This window comes from Salmo trutta, chromosome 26 (assembly GCF_901001165.1).
Source record: "Salmo trutta chromosome 26, fSalTru1.1, whole genome shotgun sequence".
In the NCBI taxonomy this organism is placed as follows: Eukaryota; Metazoa; Chordata; class Actinopteri; order Salmoniformes; family Salmonidae; genus Salmo; species Salmo trutta.
The window spans coordinates 23,363,666-23,386,931 of record NC_042982.1 but is presented as its reverse complement, the minus strand read 5'-3'; the positions used below and the strand labels follow the sequence as shown (position 1 = coordinate 23,386,931).

At 43.2% G+C, this 23,266-nt stretch overlaps 1 protein-coding gene across 7 annotated transcripts in view; it reads left to right on the top strand.

The window, feature by feature from the left end:
- Positions 1–23,266, top strand: part of ncam1b (neural cell adhesion molecule 1b) — a 121,564-nt gene that overhangs the window by 78,724 nt on the left and 19,574 nt on the right. For 5 of the 7 annotated variants that reach the window (XM_029715297.1, XM_029715299.1, XM_029715298.1 and 2 more), the window contains exons 2-10: positions 10,808–10,882; positions 11,227–11,436; positions 12,218–12,361; positions 12,842–12,979; positions 13,174–13,291; positions 14,513–14,673; positions 14,979–15,121; positions 16,553–16,576; positions 22,512–22,541. In XM_029715297.1, the coding sequence (XP_029571157.1) occupies positions 10,808–10,882; positions 11,227–11,436; positions 12,218–12,361; positions 12,842–12,979; positions 13,174–13,291; positions 14,513–14,673; positions 14,979–15,121; positions 16,553–16,576; positions 22,512–22,541 (1,043 nt within the window). The remainder of the gene's footprint in view (positions 1–10,807; positions 10,883–11,226; positions 11,437–12,217; positions 12,362–12,841; positions 12,980–13,173; positions 13,292–14,512; positions 14,674–14,978; positions 15,122–16,552; positions 16,577–22,511; positions 22,542–23,266) is intronic. The other 2 variants (XM_029715303.1, XM_029715302.1) reach the window with 1 other exon arrangement.

Below are 23,266 nucleotides of genomic sequence, written 5' to 3'. Positions count from 1 at the left end.
TCCATTTCTTGGTATGGCGCGAATGCAAGCCTCTTGTTTTATACAGAAGGGGGATTCCTATTAAAGGGATAGTTTGGGAGTTTGGCAATGAGGCCCTTTATCTACTTCCCCAGTCAGATGAACTCATGGATACCATTTTTATGTATGTGTGTGCAATTTGAAGGAAGTTGCTAACTAGTGTTAGCGCAATTGCTAAATAGCATTAGCGCAATGCTAGGAAGTCTATGGGAATAGTTAGCATGCTAGCTGTTCCTCCAGACTTTGTCATGGGCTAACGCTAGTTAGCATTGGCTTGCAAAGCTACCTCTAACTATGGTATCTGTGATTTCAACCGTTTGCCAAAATCCCAAACTACCCCTTTAAGATTATAGCACACTGCATATCCCTAAGCCTGCCTTTCCCTGATTTAGTGCTCCTCCGTTGGCCATCTACTGCCTACGAGCAAGTTTTTCTATTTGCCCTCCTACTGGACTCTAGCTAGCTGAAGAGACTTTCATTTATTTTAAGTGAACTGTTGATAGGAGAACAATTAGTATGCCCTTCATTCATCACTGTCTATGCAGTGGAGCTACTGTGAACTGAGAACCAATTAGCGCTTGTAGTTTAGTATTTAAAATCCCAACTCTGAGTAGACTACAGCAGGTGTGATGGTGTTTCTGTATGTTAGTGCAATGGGGAATTGAGGTTGGAGAGAAAATCTTCGGATGCAATTTCTGTCATTGCCGTGTGTTTGACATACAGTCCATACAGCAGGAGATGAAAAGTGTTACGAATGAATAATCTTAGAACATTTGTTAATAGATGAATAATGTTGAGGCGGAGGGCTAACATGCTGCTTCCATGTTGGCAGTTTGGCGTCTCTGCTCCACTCCAGTGGTCTTTCTTTACGGTAGTGAGAGGGAGGGATAAGCAGAGCTAGCGCCATGGGGGAGAATTTACTTGGCCAGATGTTAATGGATTATTAAACATGCACATAACCATTGTCAGTATCCATAACCAAAACTATCCACTGACCAATTGTGAATGGGATGAATTCCTTCCAAGTGTACTTTTTGTTTAAGTCAGTAAGAGTTATTGTATCACACTGTAGGCTGACAGGAATTATTGATTTCTTGGAGCTGTAAAACACATCTTAAACATATTTTTACACCATGGGCTTGGGCTGTAAAACTCCAGCCGTTACCATGGAGATGGCTTCTTTAGCCTAAATTCTGATGTGTTCTTGAGCAGTTCTGATGGGCTGACCTTATTTCTGTATAAATACATTGCTAGTGAAATAGGGAGGAGATATGCTTGTCTGGGCATTGCTGAAGCAGGCCATCTCTTGCTCTCGCTCTCTCACCGCCCCCCCTCTCTCTTTCTCACCCCCATCTCTCTCTCTCGCTTTCTCACCCCGTCTCTGTCTCTGTGTGTGTTTGTGAGATAATATTTATCTGCTGGCCACTGTGCTCAGCCAGGGCTTGACTGCATATTGTATTTGGATCTTGTCTTTAAAGCCCCCTATCTACTCTAAACTATAAATTGCTCTCCTCTCTCAATCCAGCACAATCTCACACTCAATTCGTACCAAAAGTATTTCAGCAGATATTGTGTGTTTTTGTGCGTTTTTGTGGTGCTTAATTCGTGCTAAAACACACATTTTGTGCAACTTAATTCGTAGGAAATACATTTTTGGGGGGCAAACTTCGGAACAATCTTTTGAAAGTTATGCATTGCTCCAAACAGGTTAATCTCAGGAGGCTGAAAAATTTGGCTTGGCCCCTAAGTCCCTCACAAACTTTTACAGATGCACAATTGAGAGCATCCTGTCAGGCTGTGTCACTGACCTGGTACGGCAACTGCGCCGCAGGGCTCTCCAGAGGGTGGTAGGGTCACCGGAGGCACACTGCCTGCCCTCCAGGACACCTAAAGCACCCAATGTCACAGGAACGGCAAAAAGATCATCAAGGACATCAACCACACGAGCCACGGCCTGTTCACCCCGCTATCATCCTGAAGACGAGGTCAATACAGGTGCATCTAAACTGAAAAACAGCTCTATCTCTAGGCCATCAGACTGTTAAACAGCCATCACTAACCGGCTACCACCCGGCTACTCAACCCTGCACCTTAGAGGCTGCTGCCCTATATACATAGACATGGAATCACTGGCCACTTTAATAATGGAACACTAGTCACTTAAATAATGTTCATTGCTTTACTCATCTCATATGTACATACTGTATTCTATTCTACTGTATTTTAGTCAATGTCACTCCGACATTGCTTGTCCGAATATTTATATATTTCTTAATTCCATTCTTTTACTCTTAGATGTGTGTGTATTGTTATGAATTGTTAGATACTACTGCACTGTTGGAGCTAGGAACACAAGCATTTCGCGACACCCGCAATAACATCTGCTAAATATATGTATGTGACCAATACAATTTGATTTGATTTAATTTCATTTGATTTTAAAACAAACGTGTTAACAACCCAATATTGTTAATCAACCAGGTTGTCACCGAAATAATGATAATATAATAGTAGCCTTAGATTGATCGTTTTTATTCAGAAAGGCCTTTTTTCTTCGTAACGCATTTCATATTTCGTGGAGCCTACATTACATAATTGTCTTCATAATGTATTTAATACAAGGCTCCATATTGTGTACATTACACCATTCTTTCATAACGCATTTTATACAAGGCTATGTTGAATTTTATGAGGGTTGCCAGATTGGGTCATTTTTTGGGGTGGTATTGATGAAGGTATTTCATTATAATATACTCCATAATACACACACGCACACAAACAATTACACACATATACACACACTCACTTTGTTTGTACTCATGTCATAGCCAACTCTTGACTTTTGTATGAATTATTTTTAATAAAATATTTGTATCTAAACTCAGCAAAAAAAGAAACGTACTCTCACTGTCAATTGTGTTTATTTTCAGCAAACTTAACGTGTAAGTATTTGTATGAACATAACAAGATTCAACAACTGAGACATAAACTGAACAAGTTCCACAGACATGTGTCTAACAGAAATGGAATAATGTGTCCTTGAACAAAGGGGGGTCAAAATCAAAAGTAACAGTCATTATCTGGTGTGGCCACCAGCTGCATTAAGTACTGCAGTGCATCTCCTCATCATGGACTGCACCAGATTTGCCAGTTCTTGCTGTGAGATGTTACCCAACTCTTCCACCAAGGCACCTGGAAGTTCCCGGACATTTCTGGGGGGCCCTAGTGAGGGCCCTAGCCTTCCCTGTAGCTCAGTTGGTAGAGCATAGTGTTTGCAACGCCAGGGTTGTGGGTTCGATTCCCACGGGGGACCAGTACGGAAAAAAATAAATAATAATGTATGAAATGTATGCATTCACTACTGTAAGTCGCTCTGGATAAGAGCGTCTGCTAAATGACTAAAATGTAAATGTAAATGTCCCAGACGTGCTCAATGGGATTGAGATCCGGGCTCTTCGCTGGCCATGGCAGAACACTGACATTTCTGTCTTGCAGGAAATTACACACAGAACGAGCAGTATGGCTGCTTGTCATGCTGGAGGGTCATGTCAGGATGAGCCTGCAGGAACGTTACCACATGAGGGAGGAGGATGTCTTCCCTGTAACGCACAGCGTTGATTGCCTGCAATGACAACAAGCTCAGTCCAATGATGCTGTGACACACCGCCCTAGACCATGACGGACCCTCCACCTCCAAATCGATCCCGCTTCAGAGTACAGGCCTCGGTGTAACACTCATTCCTTCGAGGATAAACGTGAATCCGACCATCACCCTGGTGAGACATCAATGAAGAGCACTTTTTGCCAATCCTGTCTGGTCCAGCGACGGTGGGTTTGTGCCCATAGGCGAAGTTGTTGCCGGTGATGTCTGGTGAGGACCTGCCTTACAACAGGCGTACAAGCCCTCAGTCCAGCCTCTCTCAGCCTATTGCGGACAGTCTGAGCACTGATGGAGGGATTGTGCGTTCCTAGTGTAACTCGGCAGCTGTTGTCGCCATCCTGTACCTGTCCCGCAGGTGTGATGTTCGGATGTACCAATCCTGTGCAGGTGTTGTTACACGTGGTCTGCCACTGCGAGGATGATCAGCTGTCCATCCTGTCTCCCTGTAGCGCTGTCTTAGGCGTCTCACAGTACGGACATTGCAATTTATTGCCCTGGCCACATCTGCAGTCCTCATGCCTCCTTGCAGCATGCCTAAGGTACGTTCAGGCAGATGAGCAGGGGCCCTGGGCATCTTTTTTTGTGTGTTTTTCAGAGTCAGTGGAAAGGCCTCTTTAGTATCCTAAGTTTTCATAACTGTGACCTTATTGCGTACCGTCTGTAAGCTGTTAGTGTCTTAACGAACGTTCCATAGGTGCATGTTCATTAATTGTTTATGGTTCATTGAACAAGCATGGGAAACAGTGTTTAAACCCTTTACAATGAAGATCTGTGAAGTTATTTGGATTTTTACGAATTATCTTTGAAAGACAGAGTCCTGAAAAAGGGACGTTTCTTTTTTTGCTGAGTTTGGTTGTCGTGTATTCATTGTCTTTAACTGGTTAAAGTTTGTAGTTTGCATATTTCAGTAATGATCAACATGGTTAAATAGTCGTAAATCTCTGCTTAATTTATCTTTTGGTATATTTGGCATTTTTAGCCATATTCTGTATATCCACTGAAGAAAAATAATAATTAATCAACATGCTACTGTAAATAAATGGACACTACCTGTTATAAAACAGAATTTGCTCTCTGTAAATGAATGGTGAGAAATGCTCAGTCTGAAGCCATTTGACAATGGGTTTCACAGCCCTATAATAATGATACAAGTTATATCACCTTAGAAAGGGGTTATTTATAACCTCTGGGGTATAACATGTTGGGCAAAGTGGTACAGGAGAGTCTGACACAACTTGAGTTCAGTTTTAGCCAATGAGATCCAAGAGGGGTCCAGCTTCGTCCTTTATGATTGGTCTTGACTCTAGCCCATAGAAAATCCTACATCCATCTCATTAGATCAGAACAGGGTTGATCAACATATTACTGGTTTGCATCCTAAAAAAAGGCTAGTTGTGTTTTGCTGCATAACACACTTACATTATCTGTCTACCCATATGATGTGGATCCATGTCAGGTTATTAGATGTATAAGCTTCAGTAACTAAAGAACACCATGGTTGTAATAACACTTTAAACAGATAGTTTGTAAATGTGTTTGTTTTGGGTCCACTCTGCTATGTTAATTAACTATGTAAATTAGACAATCACAGAGGATTTTCTTCTGAATAACTGGTCAGGGCATACCACTTCCCATTTAGCTTCAAGCAACTTTGATGTAAGGCTTGATCACACCTGTAGCGACTACTTCTATCCGTCGTGCCCATTATTGCTTATCCATTGTTCACTAGATATATCAATGTAATTAAACCCAACACAACGTTGAAAAACATAATGCTTCTCACCACTAGATCACATAACTAGACATGAGCTAGACATGATCCCAACACTGCCACCAATGTAGCGGTAGAAAGTGAAAGCTGCAACAGGGACTCTAACCAGAGCTCATTGTGGCAAAGTGAGCTCTAACGACCGTTGACATGAAAGCCTAGTAGGCCTCTGGGCAGAGGCAGGAGGCCTACAATGCTGGCATATGCCTTGTTACAACAGCCTAAGTATATAACATGATTGATATGACTGTAATAATAATCATGAAATGGCCTTGGAAGTGCCATAAATGTAAGCCCATATAATTCATTATTTTACATGAACCTGTTTAACTGCATTGATATGGCTTAATTGTTCATAATCCAGACTCGTTATAGTTGCAAATACCATGCAGTTGAACCTGGGGAATTTAAACCAAACAGATTGTTTTGCAGGTCTTCTGTTTCCCCACATTTATTGAGGAATTATCTTCCATCATGAACATTTATCCCCAATCAAATTCCTTCATCGATACCACCCCAAAAAAACAGACAAATTGTCACGTCCTGACCCTGGTATGAGGTCATTTTTCCCTAGTAGATTGGTCAGGGCGTGACAGGGGGGTGTTTTGTCTATGTGTTTTGGGTTTTCTGTTTTCTATGTGGGGTGTCTAGAGTTTCATTCTATGTTGTCGTTTTCTATGTTGTGGCCAGGTATGGTTTCCAATCAGAGGCAGCTGTCTATCGTTGTCTCTGATTGGAAGCCATACTTAGGCAGCCTGTTTTCCTTTGGGGTTTGTGGGTAGTTGTTTCCGTTTAGTCTAGAGTACCTGATGGGACTGTTTGTGGTTGTTTTGTTATTTTGGTGTTTAAGTGTATTCATTAAAGAAACAGAATGAGCACTATGCACGCTGCGTCTTGGTCTCCATTCAACGACCCCTGTGACAGAAATACCCACCGTAAAAAGGACCAAGCAGCGTGAGAGGAGGTACCTGGAGTTGTGGACGTGGGAAGAAATCCTGGATGGGAAGGGATCCTGGAGCCAGGCTGGGGAGTATCGTCGCCCGGGTTTGTGGGTAGTTGTTTCCGTTTAGTCTAGAGTACCCGACAGGACTGTTGTTGGTCGTTTTGTTGTTTAAGTGTATTCATTAAAGAAACAGAATGAGCACTATACACGCTGCATCTTGGTCTCCATTCAACGACCCCTGTGACAGAAATACAGATTTTTATTCCAATCTGGCAGCCATCATAAAATCCGACATAGCACCAGTATCCCAAAGTATTATGCGAAAACAAGCAAAGATAATAACATTGGCATTGAACAAATGTAAGGCTACTATTATATATGTTTTTCAGTGACAACCTGGTTGATAAACAATATTGGGTTGTTAACACATTTGTTTTTTTAATTAATAATTGTGGGACACAAAAAAAGGCAGTGTAGAACACCATTGCCCAAAATGCATTGCTCCAATAACTTTCAAAAGAATATTCCGAAGTTTGCCCCCAAAGAATGTATTTTCCTATGAATGAAGTCGCACAACAATGTGTGTATTTTCTCATGAATAAGGCTACACAAAAACGCATGAAACACTTTTTGTACATACAGTATTTGCACGAATTGAGTGTGAGATTGAGCGACACAATCTTACATTGGTTTCAAGTTCCCGTGGCCAGAGCAGACTTTACGATAACTTATCTGGAGCCTATCTTCTCTCATGTATTAGAGGCTGATCCTATCTCTCTCAGAAATCTGATCCTTCCCTTGTGGGGTGCCTTAGTAAATTGACTCCCCCTAATCCAGTCTACTGCAGCCTAGACAACCAGACAGCCAGATCCTTAATATCACCCATTTGGTGATAATACCCTCTGCAATTAGGCTTATTTACATTTCAAAAGCAAGCAAATTTTTCATGCACAAATGGATATCACCATGATACCTAGCTACCGTTGTTTTTGTTTTGATGGGACATTCCATGCTATGCGCTTATACTGGATGACAGAGTGAGAGAACCTAATCTTACTGAACATCTGTAGCTAATACTCTACTGGTCATCTGGAGCTTTGATGTTTGCACACAGAGATACAGTATGTATCACAGGAGCAAGGATTACATGTCTCCCTCTCCATCAGAAACCAACCGGACATGCATAGTTAATCTACTGCTTGGTACTTGATGTTTGTTTTGCTTGGCTTATGATGTTTCTGCTTGCCCTGTATTGGAAATGACTACTTACTTGCTATTCTTGGTGGTGGAGACCCCATTATAGCTGTGTATCTTCCATACGGGCTGGCCCAGACAGAGGCTCCTCAGAGAAAACTAGCTAATGCAGGAGCCCTTTTGATAGGTCAGGGCTGAGTCCCAAATGGCAGCCTATTCCCTATATAGTGCACTACTGTTGACCAGGACCCATAGGGAATAGGGTGCTATTTGGGATGCAACCCCAGGTCTCATATTGGCCCTCTCACCAGGCTCCTCACAGCATCACTCTGGATAACCAGACGAAAGGCTGGTGAATGAGACGATAGCTGCCTGGCCTCGGAGGGATGTCTTCTCCAGTCAGAAGTGGGTGGTGCTGATGGTTTGTGGAAGAATGCTGAACGTATGAATCTGTCCTGTTAAGTGGAATGGAGACAGACATTTGCTATGAGTTTAATTTCTGGTGTGATGTTGTTTATTTCTAAATGGCTCTATGTAAATTTGATATTGATGTGTCTTAATGTATTCTTCGAAGTGGGCGAATAAGTCATGGGATTTGTCGTATTGAAAGCTGCAATATAAGTAAGGTGTTTTCCCCAAAGAATTGATATGAAGTTGATTAGCACGAGGTTCTTCCAAGGTTAGGCTAATGAGTTTGTATAACCAGTTTTTATTGTCTTCACGTTGTCTTCACGATTCCAGGATACTTGGAATGTCGTTGATGTTTTGGTCAATTGTCATTTTCCATACTCAGTGGACTAGCCCAATCTGATGATGTATGGCTCTTAACTTCTATCTGGAGCTTTATAAATCTGATATCAGAGCTGACAGTGTTATAAATTAGTAGTGCCATTTCCAGAATGTTATTTCTCTGGGTTGATGCATTTGGCTTATATGGATAGTAGATAACATCTCACATCAATCACCTCTGATGCAATCAAATATTTTATAGGAAATGTCCAACAAATACAGATTGATATGCTGCAGCCCTTCAATACCGGGTTGCCCTCTCTTCCCAGCATATTACCATCACTAGGGTGATGGTTGATGTCTATTCACTTGTCTTTAAAGCCAGTGCAGGCCTTAATGCTCAAATCACTTTTGTTTTTCAAATCCGTTTAGGGGGAACTGATGGTCTAATCATCAAGTTACGCGTGACCAGATCAGATGTGTGTTCAGACTGACATGGCTACGCTAGTTGTCATAGTGATGTCAAGTGTGTGTGTGTGTGTGTGTACTCAGAAGTTGTAGTGTAGCAAGCTAAGGTGACAACAATGCCTGCCATTGAAGTCTCCCTGTTGCTTTGAATGTTTGAAATCATAGTGTAAGAACAGTTTTAAAGCCTCAAAGGATAAGATGATGCAAATTTGTAATAAAAAATACCCCTTTTTTGTCATATCCAATTGGTAGTTACAGTCTTGTCCCATTGCTGCAACTTCCGTACGGACTCGGGAGAGGCAAAAGTCAAGAGCCGTGCGTCCTCCGAAACACAACCCTGCCAAGCTGCACTGCTCCTTGACACAATGCCCACTTAACCCGGAAGCCAGCCGCACCAATGTGTCAGAGGAAACACCGTACACCTGGCAACCGTGTCAGCGTGCATTGCGTCCCACCAGCCACAGGAGTCGCTAGTGAGCGATGGGACATCCCTGCTGGCCAAACCCTCCACTAACCCAGACGACGCTGGGCTAATTGTGCGCTGCCCCATGGTCTCCCAGTTGCGGCCGGCTGCGACAGAGCCTGGACACGAACCAGGATCTCTAGTGGCACAGCTAGCACTGCAATGCAGTGCCTTAGACCAATGTGCCACTCGGGAGGTCTAACTTTCAAAACATGTCACTTTTGGCTAGCCACAGCAGTCAACTAGCTAACTAGGTAGCTGTTTAGCCTGCTTGCACATTCATTCATTGTTTGTAAACGATTAACAGCTACCTCGTGTTCTTGTCAAACTGTCAACAGTGTAGCTAGCAAGCAACAAGGTATGCCAAATAACCGTCTAGAAATCATTTAAGGGCAAATAAATCAGATTTGACCATTCAGACACAGGTGACATGGCCATGAAGGTGGTTTGAAATATCTGATTCCATGTGCTTTTTGTCTGTTTAGACTGCAGGAAAAATATGACATCCGAATCGGATATGCAAAACAAAATGTGTCACTTCATACTGCCAGTGTGAACAAGGCTTTACTCTCTGCGGGTGTCAGCCAAGTGCATTGTCTTAACGTGGTCTTTCAATAAAGCACAGCCTCAATCAATCTGCCAGAGGTGCTTCTCTGAGGCATGAGCCATGGCTTGGAATAGATTTCTGTGTTGTGATTGAAACTATTGATTTGGAAGGGGCATTTTTTCTCCCCCCTTGCCTGCTCCACTGTCAATAAGAGCAGTAGAACTTTACCTACCTACCTGCTTGCTGCTATCAACACCACTGAGATGGAGGCTAGTGTATCACCTCATGCATGGACAAACTGCTGTTTCTCTCTGCAGCCAGTTTTCTCTTTGCTGTGTTTTGTTGACCATTTCATGTGCTTCCTACTGGTTCACCCGAGCTTGGTTTACAGTAGGATATTGTTGCTGTGGAGGGGTCGTGGTCTGCGTCCCAAAATGAATTCTCCTATGGGGATAGCCGAAGAACCCTTTTGGAAGCCTTTTTTTCTAAGTGTAGTGCACTATATAGGGAATAGGGTGCCATTTGGAGCTCAGACCAGGTGATATACAGTAGACCCAGAGGAGTAGCCTATGTCCATGTGGTTGCAGTAATAAAGCCAACTAGCTTTCTATTTCGTCTGTCATGATTAGCTGTGGCAGAACTGGAGGTTTCCATCATATCAAATCAAATGAATTTATCAAGCCCTTTTTACAGCAGAACCCAACCAATGCTTTCCATAATGACAGGCTGCTGTACTAGCAGAGAGGATAAGGAGACTACTGATAAGGAATGAATGAAGAACACTGAGAGACACAGGCACAGCGCCTGAATTATAAATTATAAACAGCACTGCAGACATAAGCTTTAATATCACATGTCATTAATGTAATGTTGTCTCTCCCTGTTCTCTATCATTCCCTCACACACGCGCACACACACACACACACACACACACACACACACACACACACATACGTAACATATTGCTTCCAAGTACTGCTCTGTCTAATCTGATGTCTATTTTGTTCTGTTGTCAGTTTGTCTGGAAGTGGAGATCACCCCCACCCAGGGTGAGATCAGTGTCGGAGAGTCCAAGTTCTTTCTGTGTGAAGGTAAACTTGCCCTTGTATCTTTATACTGTTGTAGTCTACTGTCTCTTTGGAATTGTTTAGATCCCGTTGTGCAGTACTGCATATACACTGACCTTTTGTGTCCTGTCCTGATATGCTGTGTGTAGACAACAGTTGTCAGGCCACTAGACAGGAACAAGGTAGCTGTAACCTTTTCTAGGATAACAGAGTACTATTTCTTACAAGGTGTATAGTTTGTTTCCTAGGTTGATACTCTTCTTTGTGGCTCTTTGATACTCTTCTTTGTGATACCAATATGTGATCGTAATGATTCTCTAGTTAGATACAAAAACAAACACATGTAACCGTCTCTTGTCTCTGTGCAGTTGTTGGGGTAGCAAAGGAGATTGACTGGTATTCGCCGAGCGGAGAGAGGATAGAGCCCAACAAACCAGAGATCACCGTAACCCGAAACGACGAGTCCTCATCCACGCTCACGCTCTACAAGGCCGGCGTGGACAGCGCTGGAACCTACAAGTGTCTGGCCACCAACGGAGACCAGTCAGCGGAGGCCACCGTCAACGTCAAGTTCTACCGTAAACTACTCCTTCTTCATTCTCTAGGGATGTGTCCAAAAGGGCATCCCTCCCTATAATGTACACTATTCCCTATATAGCGCACTACGTTTGACCCATCGGAGTCCCGTGTACTATTTAGGGAATAGGGTGACATTTGGGACGTAGGCTCGATGTCCCGTTCAAAACCAGTGTGCGTTTGCATTATGACATAGTGTAATCTCAGGGGGATGTCCTGATCACAGAGTGTTAAATTGTTATATTAAGAACCCCAAGCTTTCTTCAAGGAAAATTAGCTGATGAAATTTCCTCAACCTTCAGTATAGTGTTGACGGAAAAGCTCAAACATTTTATTGAGGGCTTGAGGGCAAAATGTCTTTATTTTCTGTTTTTCAGCTGGAGATGGATTTTTTCATCAGTCAATAAACCCCTCCAAAGAGCATTAAAACAAGGCCTAATGAACCTGTCTGTTGTGCATGTATTCTGACCAATGGTTTCTATAGCTAGACGCTGCCAAGCATCAGCAGACGTCCATCATCTAAACCCTTAATGTTTCCCACCAGGCACAACATGCTAATGTGATCAGTATAAAGGCAGTTAAGAGGCTGAGGTGTAGAGGAAAACAGCTAAATGAACCCATTGCTACATCTCTAATAGCACACTTTTCCCTATGTAGTGCACCCTATGGGTCCTGGTCAAAACTAGTACACCATGGAGGGAATAGGGTGCCACGTGGGATACACCCATTATGTTCTTCATGGTTTTAAATGGCTGACTAACATTCTTGTATTTTGTCTTGTAGAAAGGATCACTTTCAAGAACGCCCCCTCCCCCCAAGAGTTCAATGAAGGGGACAACGCCAAAATCGTGTGTGACGTCATCAGCTCCCCTCCCCCCACCATCATCTGGAAACACAAAGGAGTGAAGATTCAGATGGAGAAGGATGGTGAGATAGATGCCATTTAGCCTGGAGTAGGGTTGCACAATTCCAGTCACATTCCCAAAATTCCCATGTTTTCCAGAAATCCAGTTTGAAGGAATTGGGATTTCCTGCTTAAATCCAAAAGCAGGATTTGTGGAAAGTCTGGGAATTTGGGGAAAGTTATCAGAATTGTATAACCCTAAAGGGTTCCTACATTTTTCCTGTTTCCACTTTTTTTTTGTCTTTGACTGTCAGCCTTGTCACCGTTTTTACTCAACCATGTCAGAAAGTCCCTCTCCAGCTGTCAGACAGTGTTCCATTTCAACGATTCTCTGACTAATATTAGAACTGGTGGGTATGAATATAAAACTGTTTAAACACTTTAATTAAAGAATTTACATAGAAAGGGAGATTTTCTAGTGTACAGGGATCTCTGTCTGAAAAGCCCTTTTTATCCCTCGTCCATTACATATTCATTCTGATTTGATTTGATTCTCCTCTCAGTCCGCTTTAAGATCCTGCCCAACAGCCACCTGCAAATCCGAGGCATCAAGAAGACAGACGAGGGGTCGTACACTTGCGAGGGCCGCCTCATGGCCCGGGGAGAGATCGACCTCAAGATCATCAGGGTCATCGTCAACGGTCAGCCTACTTCTTCCTCCCTCTCTATTCCCTTGTCACTTTATTCATGGGTTTGCCAACAGTTTGTGGTGTTAAGTCATTTATCAACATCCTAGACAGCAGACGACTGTGGGCTGGATTTCAGCTGTAGTAACTTTGCTGACAGGGAGTGTTCTGCATGGTCTCAGGTGTGTTAATATGTCTCCCTCCCTCAGTGCTCCCTACCATCCGGGTGTGGCAGTCGGAGGTGAATGCCACAGCAGGCGTGGGCCAGTCTGCCATGTTGACCTGTGCAGCTGATGGATACCCAGAGCCAATGGTGACCTGGGCACGGTAAGACTGGAGCACATACTCTCTCTCACACACACTCTCTCACACACACACGCTCACACACACAGGCTCACACACACACACACACACACACACACACACGCTCACACACACGCTTACACACACACACACACACACACGCTCACACACACAGGCTCACACACACACACACACACACACACACACACACACACACACACACACACACACACACACACTCTCACACACACACAGGCTCACACACACACACACACACTCTCACACACACACACACACACACACACACACACGCCCACACGCTCACACACACAGGCTCACACACACACACACACACACACTCACACACACACACACACACACACACTCACATACACACACACACACACGCTCACACACACACGCTCACACACACAGGCTCACACACACTCACACACACACTCACACACACACACACACACACACACACACACACACACACACTCACACACTCACACACTCACACACACACTCAAGCCTGGTAGACTGATATACCACTAACCAGTGTTTTGCAGTTGTCCATCTGACCATGGAGCCCATAGGCCACCAACACCAATGTGAGTGCTAGTCCCCTGCCCTTGGTTTTCTGTTGGCAGTGTAGTGTGTTGCTCTCACCTGCTCTCACCTTAGAAGAGTTAGAGGAGCTGTTCCCCTTGTTGCTAGGTGAGGGAAAGGACTGGTGTGAACTCCATGTGACACTTATCTTTGGGGTTGAGTTTTAGGTAAAGGGGGAGGATCTATTTTAACTCACCAGTCAAGGTGATAGGCTTTGCCCTCACTCACAATCTCTCTCAAGGTCCAAGAGACCACAATGTAATTATCTGTGGTCAAACCTTGACCCTAAGGGTCATTGTCATTGCCAAGAAGTAAATGGTTCTCTGTTGTAGACTCTAGAGAGATCATGATTGAAGACTGGAAGAAAAATATTCATTTGGAAAGAGCGATTCAATGTCACACTGAAACATTATTTTGATAAAACTGAATTGTGCTAATATGAATTAAGTCTGAGTTAATTCAAGGGGAAAAATACTTGTTTTGAAGTCTTTTATTATATTTATTTGATACAAATGATCATCAAGCGTAGTTAGCAACTTAGTTGTGTCGTGAAGGTCGCTTCTCATCGTTTCATAAAAGCTGATTGTAATCAGAGTGTGTGTATGAGTGTATTCCCCGTCTCTTCTCCCCCAGGGCCGGTGTTCTTCTGGAGTCAGGAGACAAGTACAGCTTTAATGAGGACGGTTCAGAGATGACCATCATGGAGGTAGCCAAGTTGGATGAGGGAGAGTACACCTGCATCGCTAAGAACAAGGCTGGGGAGAGCGAACAAGAACTCAGCCTCAGGGTGTTTGGTGAGGGACTCCTCTCACTTGGTACTGACAGATGATTGACTGTGTGATAGGTTTCTGGTGGTTTATCAATGGTTTATCTATATTTATTCACTTTGGGAGGATTTTAACAAGGGATTATGTTGTGATTATAGCCGTAGGTATTAAGTACTAGCATCAGATCTGGCAGGTGATTGTTGTCACTATGGGATTGCATGCTGCTTGTAGTGGGTGTGTGCATACTGTGAATGTAGCTATACTGTAGGTCATACAGGTGAGTGTCACTGCAGGTTGGTTCATGGCTCTGTGTGTGTCTGTCTTTGCTACAGTGAAACCTAAGATCACCTTCCTGCTGAACCAGAGCACGTCTGAGATGGAGGAGCAGGTGACTCTGACCTGTGAGGCGTCAGGGGACCCCACCCCCACCATCAACTGGAGCTTCGGCCTGCGCACCTTCACTGAGGGAGAGCAGGTACGGTACAGTCAGCCCACAGAGAGAGGCCAGCCTGGGGCTGTGTCCCACTGCAGAGGGACACTCAGGGGATGTGTTTCACTTAAACATGGCAAGGTCCCCTTAGCCAGGTTCATCTCTACTGATTAAGTATGGCCCCAAAGCAGCAGCTAGCTAATAGGTCACACAGTGAAGTTCATATTACTACCTCGTAGCTACCTAGTTACCATAGCACCCTAGACCTACACTACATGACCAAAAGTATGTGGACACCTGCTCGTTGAACATCTCATTCTAAAATCATGGGCATTAATATGGAGTTGGCCCCCCCTTTGCTGCTATAACAGCCTCCACTGTTCTTGGAAATGCATTCCACTAGATGTTGGAACATTGCTGCGGGGACGCTTCCATTCAGCCACAAAAGCACTAATGAGGTTGGGCACTGATGTTGGGTGATTAGGGCTGGCTCGTGGTCAGCGTTCCAATTCATCCCAAAAGTGTTCGATGGGGTTGAGGTCAGGACTCTGTGCAGGCCAGTCAATTTCTTCCACACCGATCTCGACAAACCATTTCTGTATGGACTTCGCTTTGTGCACGGGGGCGTTGTCATACTGAAACTGCCAGATGGTGAAGCGTGATTAATCACTCCAGAGAACGCGTTTCCACTGCTCCAGAGTCCAATGGTGGCGAGCTTTACACCACTCCAGCCAACGCTTGCGTATGGTGATCTTAGGCTTGTGTGCGGGTGCTCGGCCATGGAAACCCATTTCCTGAAGCTCCCGACGAACAGTTCTTGTGCTGACGTTGCTTCTAGACACAGTGTTGCAACCAAGGACAGATGATTTTTACACGCTATGCACTTCAGCACTCGGCGGTCCCGTTCTGTGAGCTTGTGTTTCCTATCACTTCGCGGCTGAGCCGTTGTTGCTCCTAGACATTTCGACTTCACAATAACAGCCCTTACAGTTAGTGGGGCAGCTCTAGCAGGAAAGGTGGAAAGGTGGCATCCTATGACGGTGCCACGTTGATAGTCACAGCTCTTCAGTAAGGCCATTCTACTGACAATGTTTGGCTATGGAGATTGCATGGCTATGTGGTCGATTTTATACACCTGTCAGCAACGGGTGTGGCTGAAATAGCAGAATCCACAAAATTGAAGGGGTGTCCACATACTTTCGTATATATAGTTTAGGTTCCTATAGCAGCCTCTGCTTGTCCCCTGCAGACTGCTACATACAGTAATCTATGGATCTTACATTTTCATATAATGCCCCATTGTCCATATAGCTAGTTTCCTGTAGTACCAATGACCTCATCTAGTCCAATAGACAGGTAATGGTGGGGCCATTCCATCAGAGACAAGCTGTAGGTACCTGTACAGTATAGGAGGAGTGTAGATCGGCGGAGCCGCCGGGAAGGTCAGTTTACATCGCTACATTCTCTCCCCTGCAGGCACATCTAAACAGGATCTATCAGGTATGAAATCAGCGTGGCACACAAATGGAACAAAATCAATTGATAGAACAAATTACTTATGGGGTATGAGATTCAACAAAAACCCTGATAGAATCAAATAAGTATTTTTATGGAATTTTTTTGTCTGCTCTTCAGTCAATATTCCTTGAAAATCCTCAAGATATGATCTCATCAGGGTTTATGAAATCGATTCAAAGTTGCATGTTTTCCAAATATAGCCTGACTATTGCCTGACTATTGCGTTGCAAGAGAGTGGTTCTGAATGTTTTAACTTTGGGGGTTTCCTCTGCCTTGTCTACTGTGGTCAGAAGAAAGCATGGTTACCGTAATGACCTTTAAAAGAGGAACTCCTCATTTCTGTGTTGCCATTCCTGGTCCGATCATCTCCGTCTCCTTCCATCCATAGGGGCAGCCTCATGCCCTACTGCTGCTCAGTCTGTGTCCCTCTCTGTCCTCTCATGTAGACAATCTGTCTCACTGCATATCTGTCATCAATCATCAATCATTCTGTCAAGGTTGAAGCTAAAAGCAAAATGCCTAAGTCTGTATCTGTATCTGGCCTGTGTTGTACTAGTACTGCCATCTCTCCACGGTGGCGGGTGAAGAAATGATTAGCAGCCTGCATTGAATTATCATTAGGAACATAGTTGAAAACAGGAGCTTTAAGGAATAGAAACCCCTTCACAGCAGTGGTCTGGCGCTGTGGGTCTTGTGGACAATGATCCTGAGGTAATATCTTTACTAGCGAGAAGCCAGGATAGTGTGATTTGGAAAATGGCTGCTAATTGTTTTTGAACCTGGCTGTGCCTCATCTGCCATGCTAGCAGCACTAGTCATAACAGCTGTGGCTCTATTGGGTTGGGGGACAGGTGAAAGGGTAAGCTATTGATCAACTCTCACATGAAATATGTGCCACAGTCTTCTATCTATCCAGCTTCTATGGTGACTTGTTCATATGGGCCTATTATTTGAATCAGTGCTGTTGTTTCGGCTCATTGGCTATCAGCATGACAATTGCAGTTTTGTTTTCCCTGTGTGGAATTGGTGTTGAAGGATATTTGTGAGAATCGTGTCTGTGTTACAAGTGTGTGTGCATGTGCATGTTGGGGTGTGCTGTTCACTAGTGTGTCATGCTACATATATCATTACCACCTCTCTCAGTGCTTTAACTTTCCTTTACATTCTCCAGTCTGCTGACTGTTGTACTCATAGAAATGGACGTATTCGTGATTCCTGCTGTAAAGAGGTGCTGGATTACCATTATCTCTGTTGACAGGGAATTCAAGTGTATTATTCCCTCAGCTAGCTTCCACTCGTCTTCTGAGTCTGACTGTTGTCTGAGGAAATGTAGGCTATAGCCTAAAAGGTTTTTATAAAGGATAGGGTTTATTTTTTATTCCACACAGCATATTCTCTCCCTTCACGTTTACGATAGTGATGGCTGACAAATGAACCCTGTCACATATTTAGAACTACAGAGATATTGAGATGTCGACTGAGAGGATCAGATTGACAAAATGATTGAATCCATAGAATAGCCTAAATGTGGGTAACACATGCCATGGTAACATTGTGTTCCAAGAGGACACTATGCTTTAGCTATTACATAAACAAGTTTAAACCAGCTTACTCTTCTATTCTAGTGCTCTCATACTCGTATTGTTTTTGAAGAAGGGTTTTTGTTTGCAAGGGTTGTAATTACGTTGTTGTTTCAGCCCCCTTATTTGTTGTAACAATTCTTAATAACTAAAATGTAAATGAAATGTGTATGCGTGCTTAGGACATTATCTCGCAAAATGAAAGGCTGGGTTATTTGAATATATATTAAATATTCTACTTGATTTACAAGGTTTGCAAGCTGCAATTATCTGAGAACATTCAGGCTATGGAAAGGAGGAGCAAACATGCTTGAAAATGGGTTTCTTCAAAGCTCATCAGAGCTCAAACGTGGTACAGATGACCAGATATTGAATTGTTCAGTTGACAGCATATGCTGTAGATTACTGTGTATTGAATCTTACTGGAGCTGCCTAATTTATGATAATGTGCTCCATTGAAGCACAATGAGATCGGTCTAGTATTCAGATAGTTGAGCGGACGAAAGAGAGTAGGAAAGTAGCTATTAACTCTTGGGAATGAACATTTGAAGGTGAAGTGTTCTGAATGATCAGAGAGCTCAATCATGTGGTGCTGCTGTTGGCTGCTGCACTATAACGTGATTGGTTCAGGGAGGGGTGTAGAAACAGAACGATGCTTTCAATCCAAGGGCCTGCTTCACTAAGCACTGGTAGAGTAGGGACCTACTATAGAGAGGCTCTTGTTCTCTAGCTACAGTTCCAACACAATGCTCATCAACAGTGGGCTCCAAAATTACTGCCACATCTGACTGGTAATGCACAAACAATACTTAAAAAAAATATCAACAATATAATTATAGAGATAAACTCAAAATACCAACATGTGAGAAATACTGTACTTTATTAATGTTTTAATGGAACCCACCAAAATAATTTATTGATTTATTTAAAAATCAATTTCCTCCAAATCAAGGTTTCACAATTAATTGCACCCTTAAAGATTATTGTAAATAACATCTACCAAAATTAAACCAGGAATTAAATTCCACTTATTTAAGTTTATCTAAGTCTTAAGGAACTATATTGAACCATTACATCACTTCCTGTTCCACTAAATGAGGTAGCACGTGTGCAATATCCCTTTGTCATCCAACACCTCGAAGAAAACAAAATAACTGGCAGTTGAAAAGAGACAGATGGTCGTAGACCTTCATAAATCTGGTAATGGCTACAAGAAGATCCACAAACAATTGAATATACCACTGAGCACTGTCAGGGCAATTATTAAAACATTCAAAAGATATGGAACAGTTGAAAACCTCACGGGGAGGGGACGCAAATGCATTTTGCCCCCCAGGATAGGGAGGAGGATGGTGAGAGAAGCAACAAAATCCCCAAGAATCACTGTGAAAGAATTGCAGGCCTTGGTGGCGCCTTGGGGTCACCAGGTTTCAAAAAGCACCATCAGACGCCACCTCCACAACCACAGGCTCTTTGGAAGGGTTGCCAGAAGAAAGCCCTTTCTGACCCCAAGACACAGATGACATTTAAAGTATGACTGGAAGAAGGTGCTCTGGTCAGATTAGATAAAAATTGAATGTTTTGGTCAGATACAGCATCGGCATGTTTGGCATCGAAACAGAGATGCATACAAGGAGAGGCACCTCATACCCACGGTGAAATATGGAGGGGGGTCAGTGATGTTTTGGGGCTGTTTTAATTCCAGAGGTCCAGGGGCACTGGTTAAGATTGATGGCATAATGAATTCCAACAAGTATCAGGCAATTTTGGCTGACAATCTGGTTGCCTCTGCCAGAGGGCTGGGACTTGGCCGTAGGTGGACTTTCCAACAAGACAATGACCCAAAACATACCTCAAGATCCACACAGAAATGGTTCTGTGACAAAATCAATGTTCTGCCATGGCCATCTCAGTCGCCGGACCTCAATCCAATCGAAAACCTGTGGGCTGAGTGGAAGAGGGCAGTTGACAAACGCAAACCCAAGAATGTGAAGGATCTTGAAAGGATCTGCATAGAGGAATGGTCCAAAATACAGGAAAAAATGCTGTTATCCTTGCCAAAGGTGGTTGCACTAAGTACTGAATGAGGATTGCCAATAATTATGAAACCTAGATTTTGGTGAAATTTATTTTGTATTAAATAATTGTGTGATTTTGGTTGGTTCCATTGAAGCATTAATAAAGTACAGTATTTCTCACATGTTGGTATTTTGAGTTTATCTCTATAATTATATTGTTTATATTTTTTAAGTATAGTTTGTTCATTGCCAGTCAGGGGTGCCAGTAATTCTGGAGCCCACCGTATGTGCCTGTCTGGTCAGTGGTGGTACAATGTGGCTCTCTGGACATTGAATGGCAGTTTGTTCTTATGGTATGACAGTTGGAATGCTGCTAGTCAGGATAAATGGAGAGCTTCCCAACTGATCCCAGTCAGGGGTCATCAAAAAACAGTGCCCCAGCCCAGTCCTGTAACCATACCATACCGTTGTGCTGTTTATGACTATAGAGAGGATGTGTGGTACTGGGTGAGATAGTTATGTGAGTGTTTCTTTTGGAGAATCTACTCTACAACAGTGCCTCTCTTCCTCTCCCCTCCCCACCTTCATACTCTAGAGAGAGAGAGAGGATCGCTGCTCACCCAGAGGATGAGGAGTGCTGCCTGGAAATTAGATTTGTCTGATGGGATGTTATTTAGTGCTGGTTTGCACTAAACTGATTAGATGCATGGTGTTTACAGCTCTCACCATCATTTGCTTTTGGTCCATGTCCCATTGTTTAAACAAACATAAAACATTGGTCTGACAGTGATGTGTCAACTCAATTGCACACCTCACAGTGCTGTGTCAGACCAGCCAGGACCAGGGGTGCTGTTAGTTATGTGTCCTGTAATAATGAGCAGCAGCACCAGTATTACGAAGCTAGTTGAGCAGCAGATCCTCCTCTGTGATGTGGGGTCTGGTCCCTGACTGCTTTTCCGACATCAGGTGTTAAATATGCCTGTCTTGCTATGTGTGTCTCTCCTGTCTCGCCACACCCCAGAGGACCGTAAAGAATAGTGATATCATATGACCAGTCCAGGGCGGACACTACCCTTGTTAATACATTCACTATCTACATTAGCTACATGCCATGGCTCAATATACAGTACAACCCTCCCTACTTAGGTCTTCACTCAGGATCTTTTACTTGATATATTATTAGTTTGGTCTGTTCATGTGTGTGGTTCTGGCCTGCAGTGTGACTGAAGCTTTCCCAGTGTTAACTAGTCTCTTGACAGATGTGTGTGTTGTGTTTCTCTGTGACAGGCAGTGAGTCTACTGTGGTATAGGTTAGCCCTTATTAAAGATAGAATCCAGATGAATTCACTCATTATTCACTCATCTGTGAGTGATTGGAAGGCGTCCAGCTCTAAACGAGAGAGGATGGTCTGGAAGGAATGTTAAAATTGACTGTATTAATAATGAATTGAGTTCTGGGCCTTTTTGCCTGCAGTACGTTTCAGGAGATGGGACTCTTGGTTGTTTTCTGCATCTGATGGAAAGCTGTTTACCATTTTGCTTGTTGTCTGGCTTCCATTCTCCATTCCATTCATCACTACGTCGTCGTCCATTATGAATCATCCCTCCTTCATGCCTCTTGTTTCTCCTTAACATTAGGAAACACATAAAGCATGCTTTTTATAACATGTATTATGGCAGAATTCAGAGAAAATAAATCCTCCGTAAGTAAATGTGTTTCAGAGGTGGACAATACTTTTTTAATCACGTTTAATTATCTTTTGTGGGACTGAATTAAGTGTTAAATGTTGCGTTGATTATATAACTTCATATTAATTGTGGATTCATTATGATTCATAATCCTGAAAACAATTCTTAATAATTTGATTTTGAAGATGATATATGGAGAAATGTTTCTATGATTTCTTTCAGCATCCCTCCATGCTAGCTAACTCCAATGTTACGTCTATTATTTACACATGAACATGTACCCAGCAGGCTAAATGGGTTGAAATTACGTCATTAAAACCTGTTTAGCTCGCTGGCTAGGCTATTTCTAGGTTAATGCTGAGTAGTTTAATACTACTGAGGAGCGTAAAGGTTGATGAGTCTAATTGTGTCAAAAACAATGGAATGGCGTGCTTGGGTTATAGTTTTAGCATTGGCCCATTTCACTGGACTACAGCAGGTCAACGTTCTGTACAGGAGTGGGGCAGTGTTGTTCAGTTGCATGCTCGTGCAGTGTTGTTTGTTCCATCTGTGAGGTACTGGATAAGGATACCTGTCCAAGGATTGCTTTGCTTTTTTGTTGTTGTTCTATTCTGTCTGTGTCCTCTACAGGCCTCTTGGACTCGGCCCGAGCAACACAAGGTATAGCTTCTATAGTATACCCAATACCCATCACTATCTACCATGTACCATGCCCATGCATCCTCTTTCACTATATTGAATTCTCTTCAACACTGTTTTCTATTGTTGCTGTAGTCATGGAAACTGATGGAGAAACTCTTATCAGTCCTCTGGTTTGTTAGAGTGGCTTCGCTCTGTGAACCATCAGGCTGAAAAATTATCCTTGAAACCTGAATGTTCTTTTTCCTAGCTCATCCATTTTGTAGCCAGGTATCAGACAACTGGTGGAGGATGTTTGTTCCCATCCTTTCCAGGGAATAAGGTCTAGGGTGCACCAATGATCGAGCTAAGCGAAAATTGCTTGATGTTTCCAATAGGCACCACCACCCTGCATTATTAATAAACTCTCTGTTGTTGAAAACCATAGTTATGAAACTTTAATGAATCTATGTTCTCACGTTGCATATGAACAGAAGGAGATGCTCTTCCTCTTGACAGAATGAGATTGTGTATCATGGTCTGGTCTGCCATGTGGTTGTCCAGTCGTTGGCCATGATGATGAGTTGTAGTTGACCCTCTTTGATCTTACAATACAGCCCAAAAACAGGGAACTGAATGTTCTATCTACACTACACCAGGATTGTATTAATGTGCCTGGTCTATATTTCTTCATCAACCACAATAGGACCTGCCTGTACATAAGGGGTGGCATATGTGAGTGCAGCACAAGGCTGGCGGGACACAGT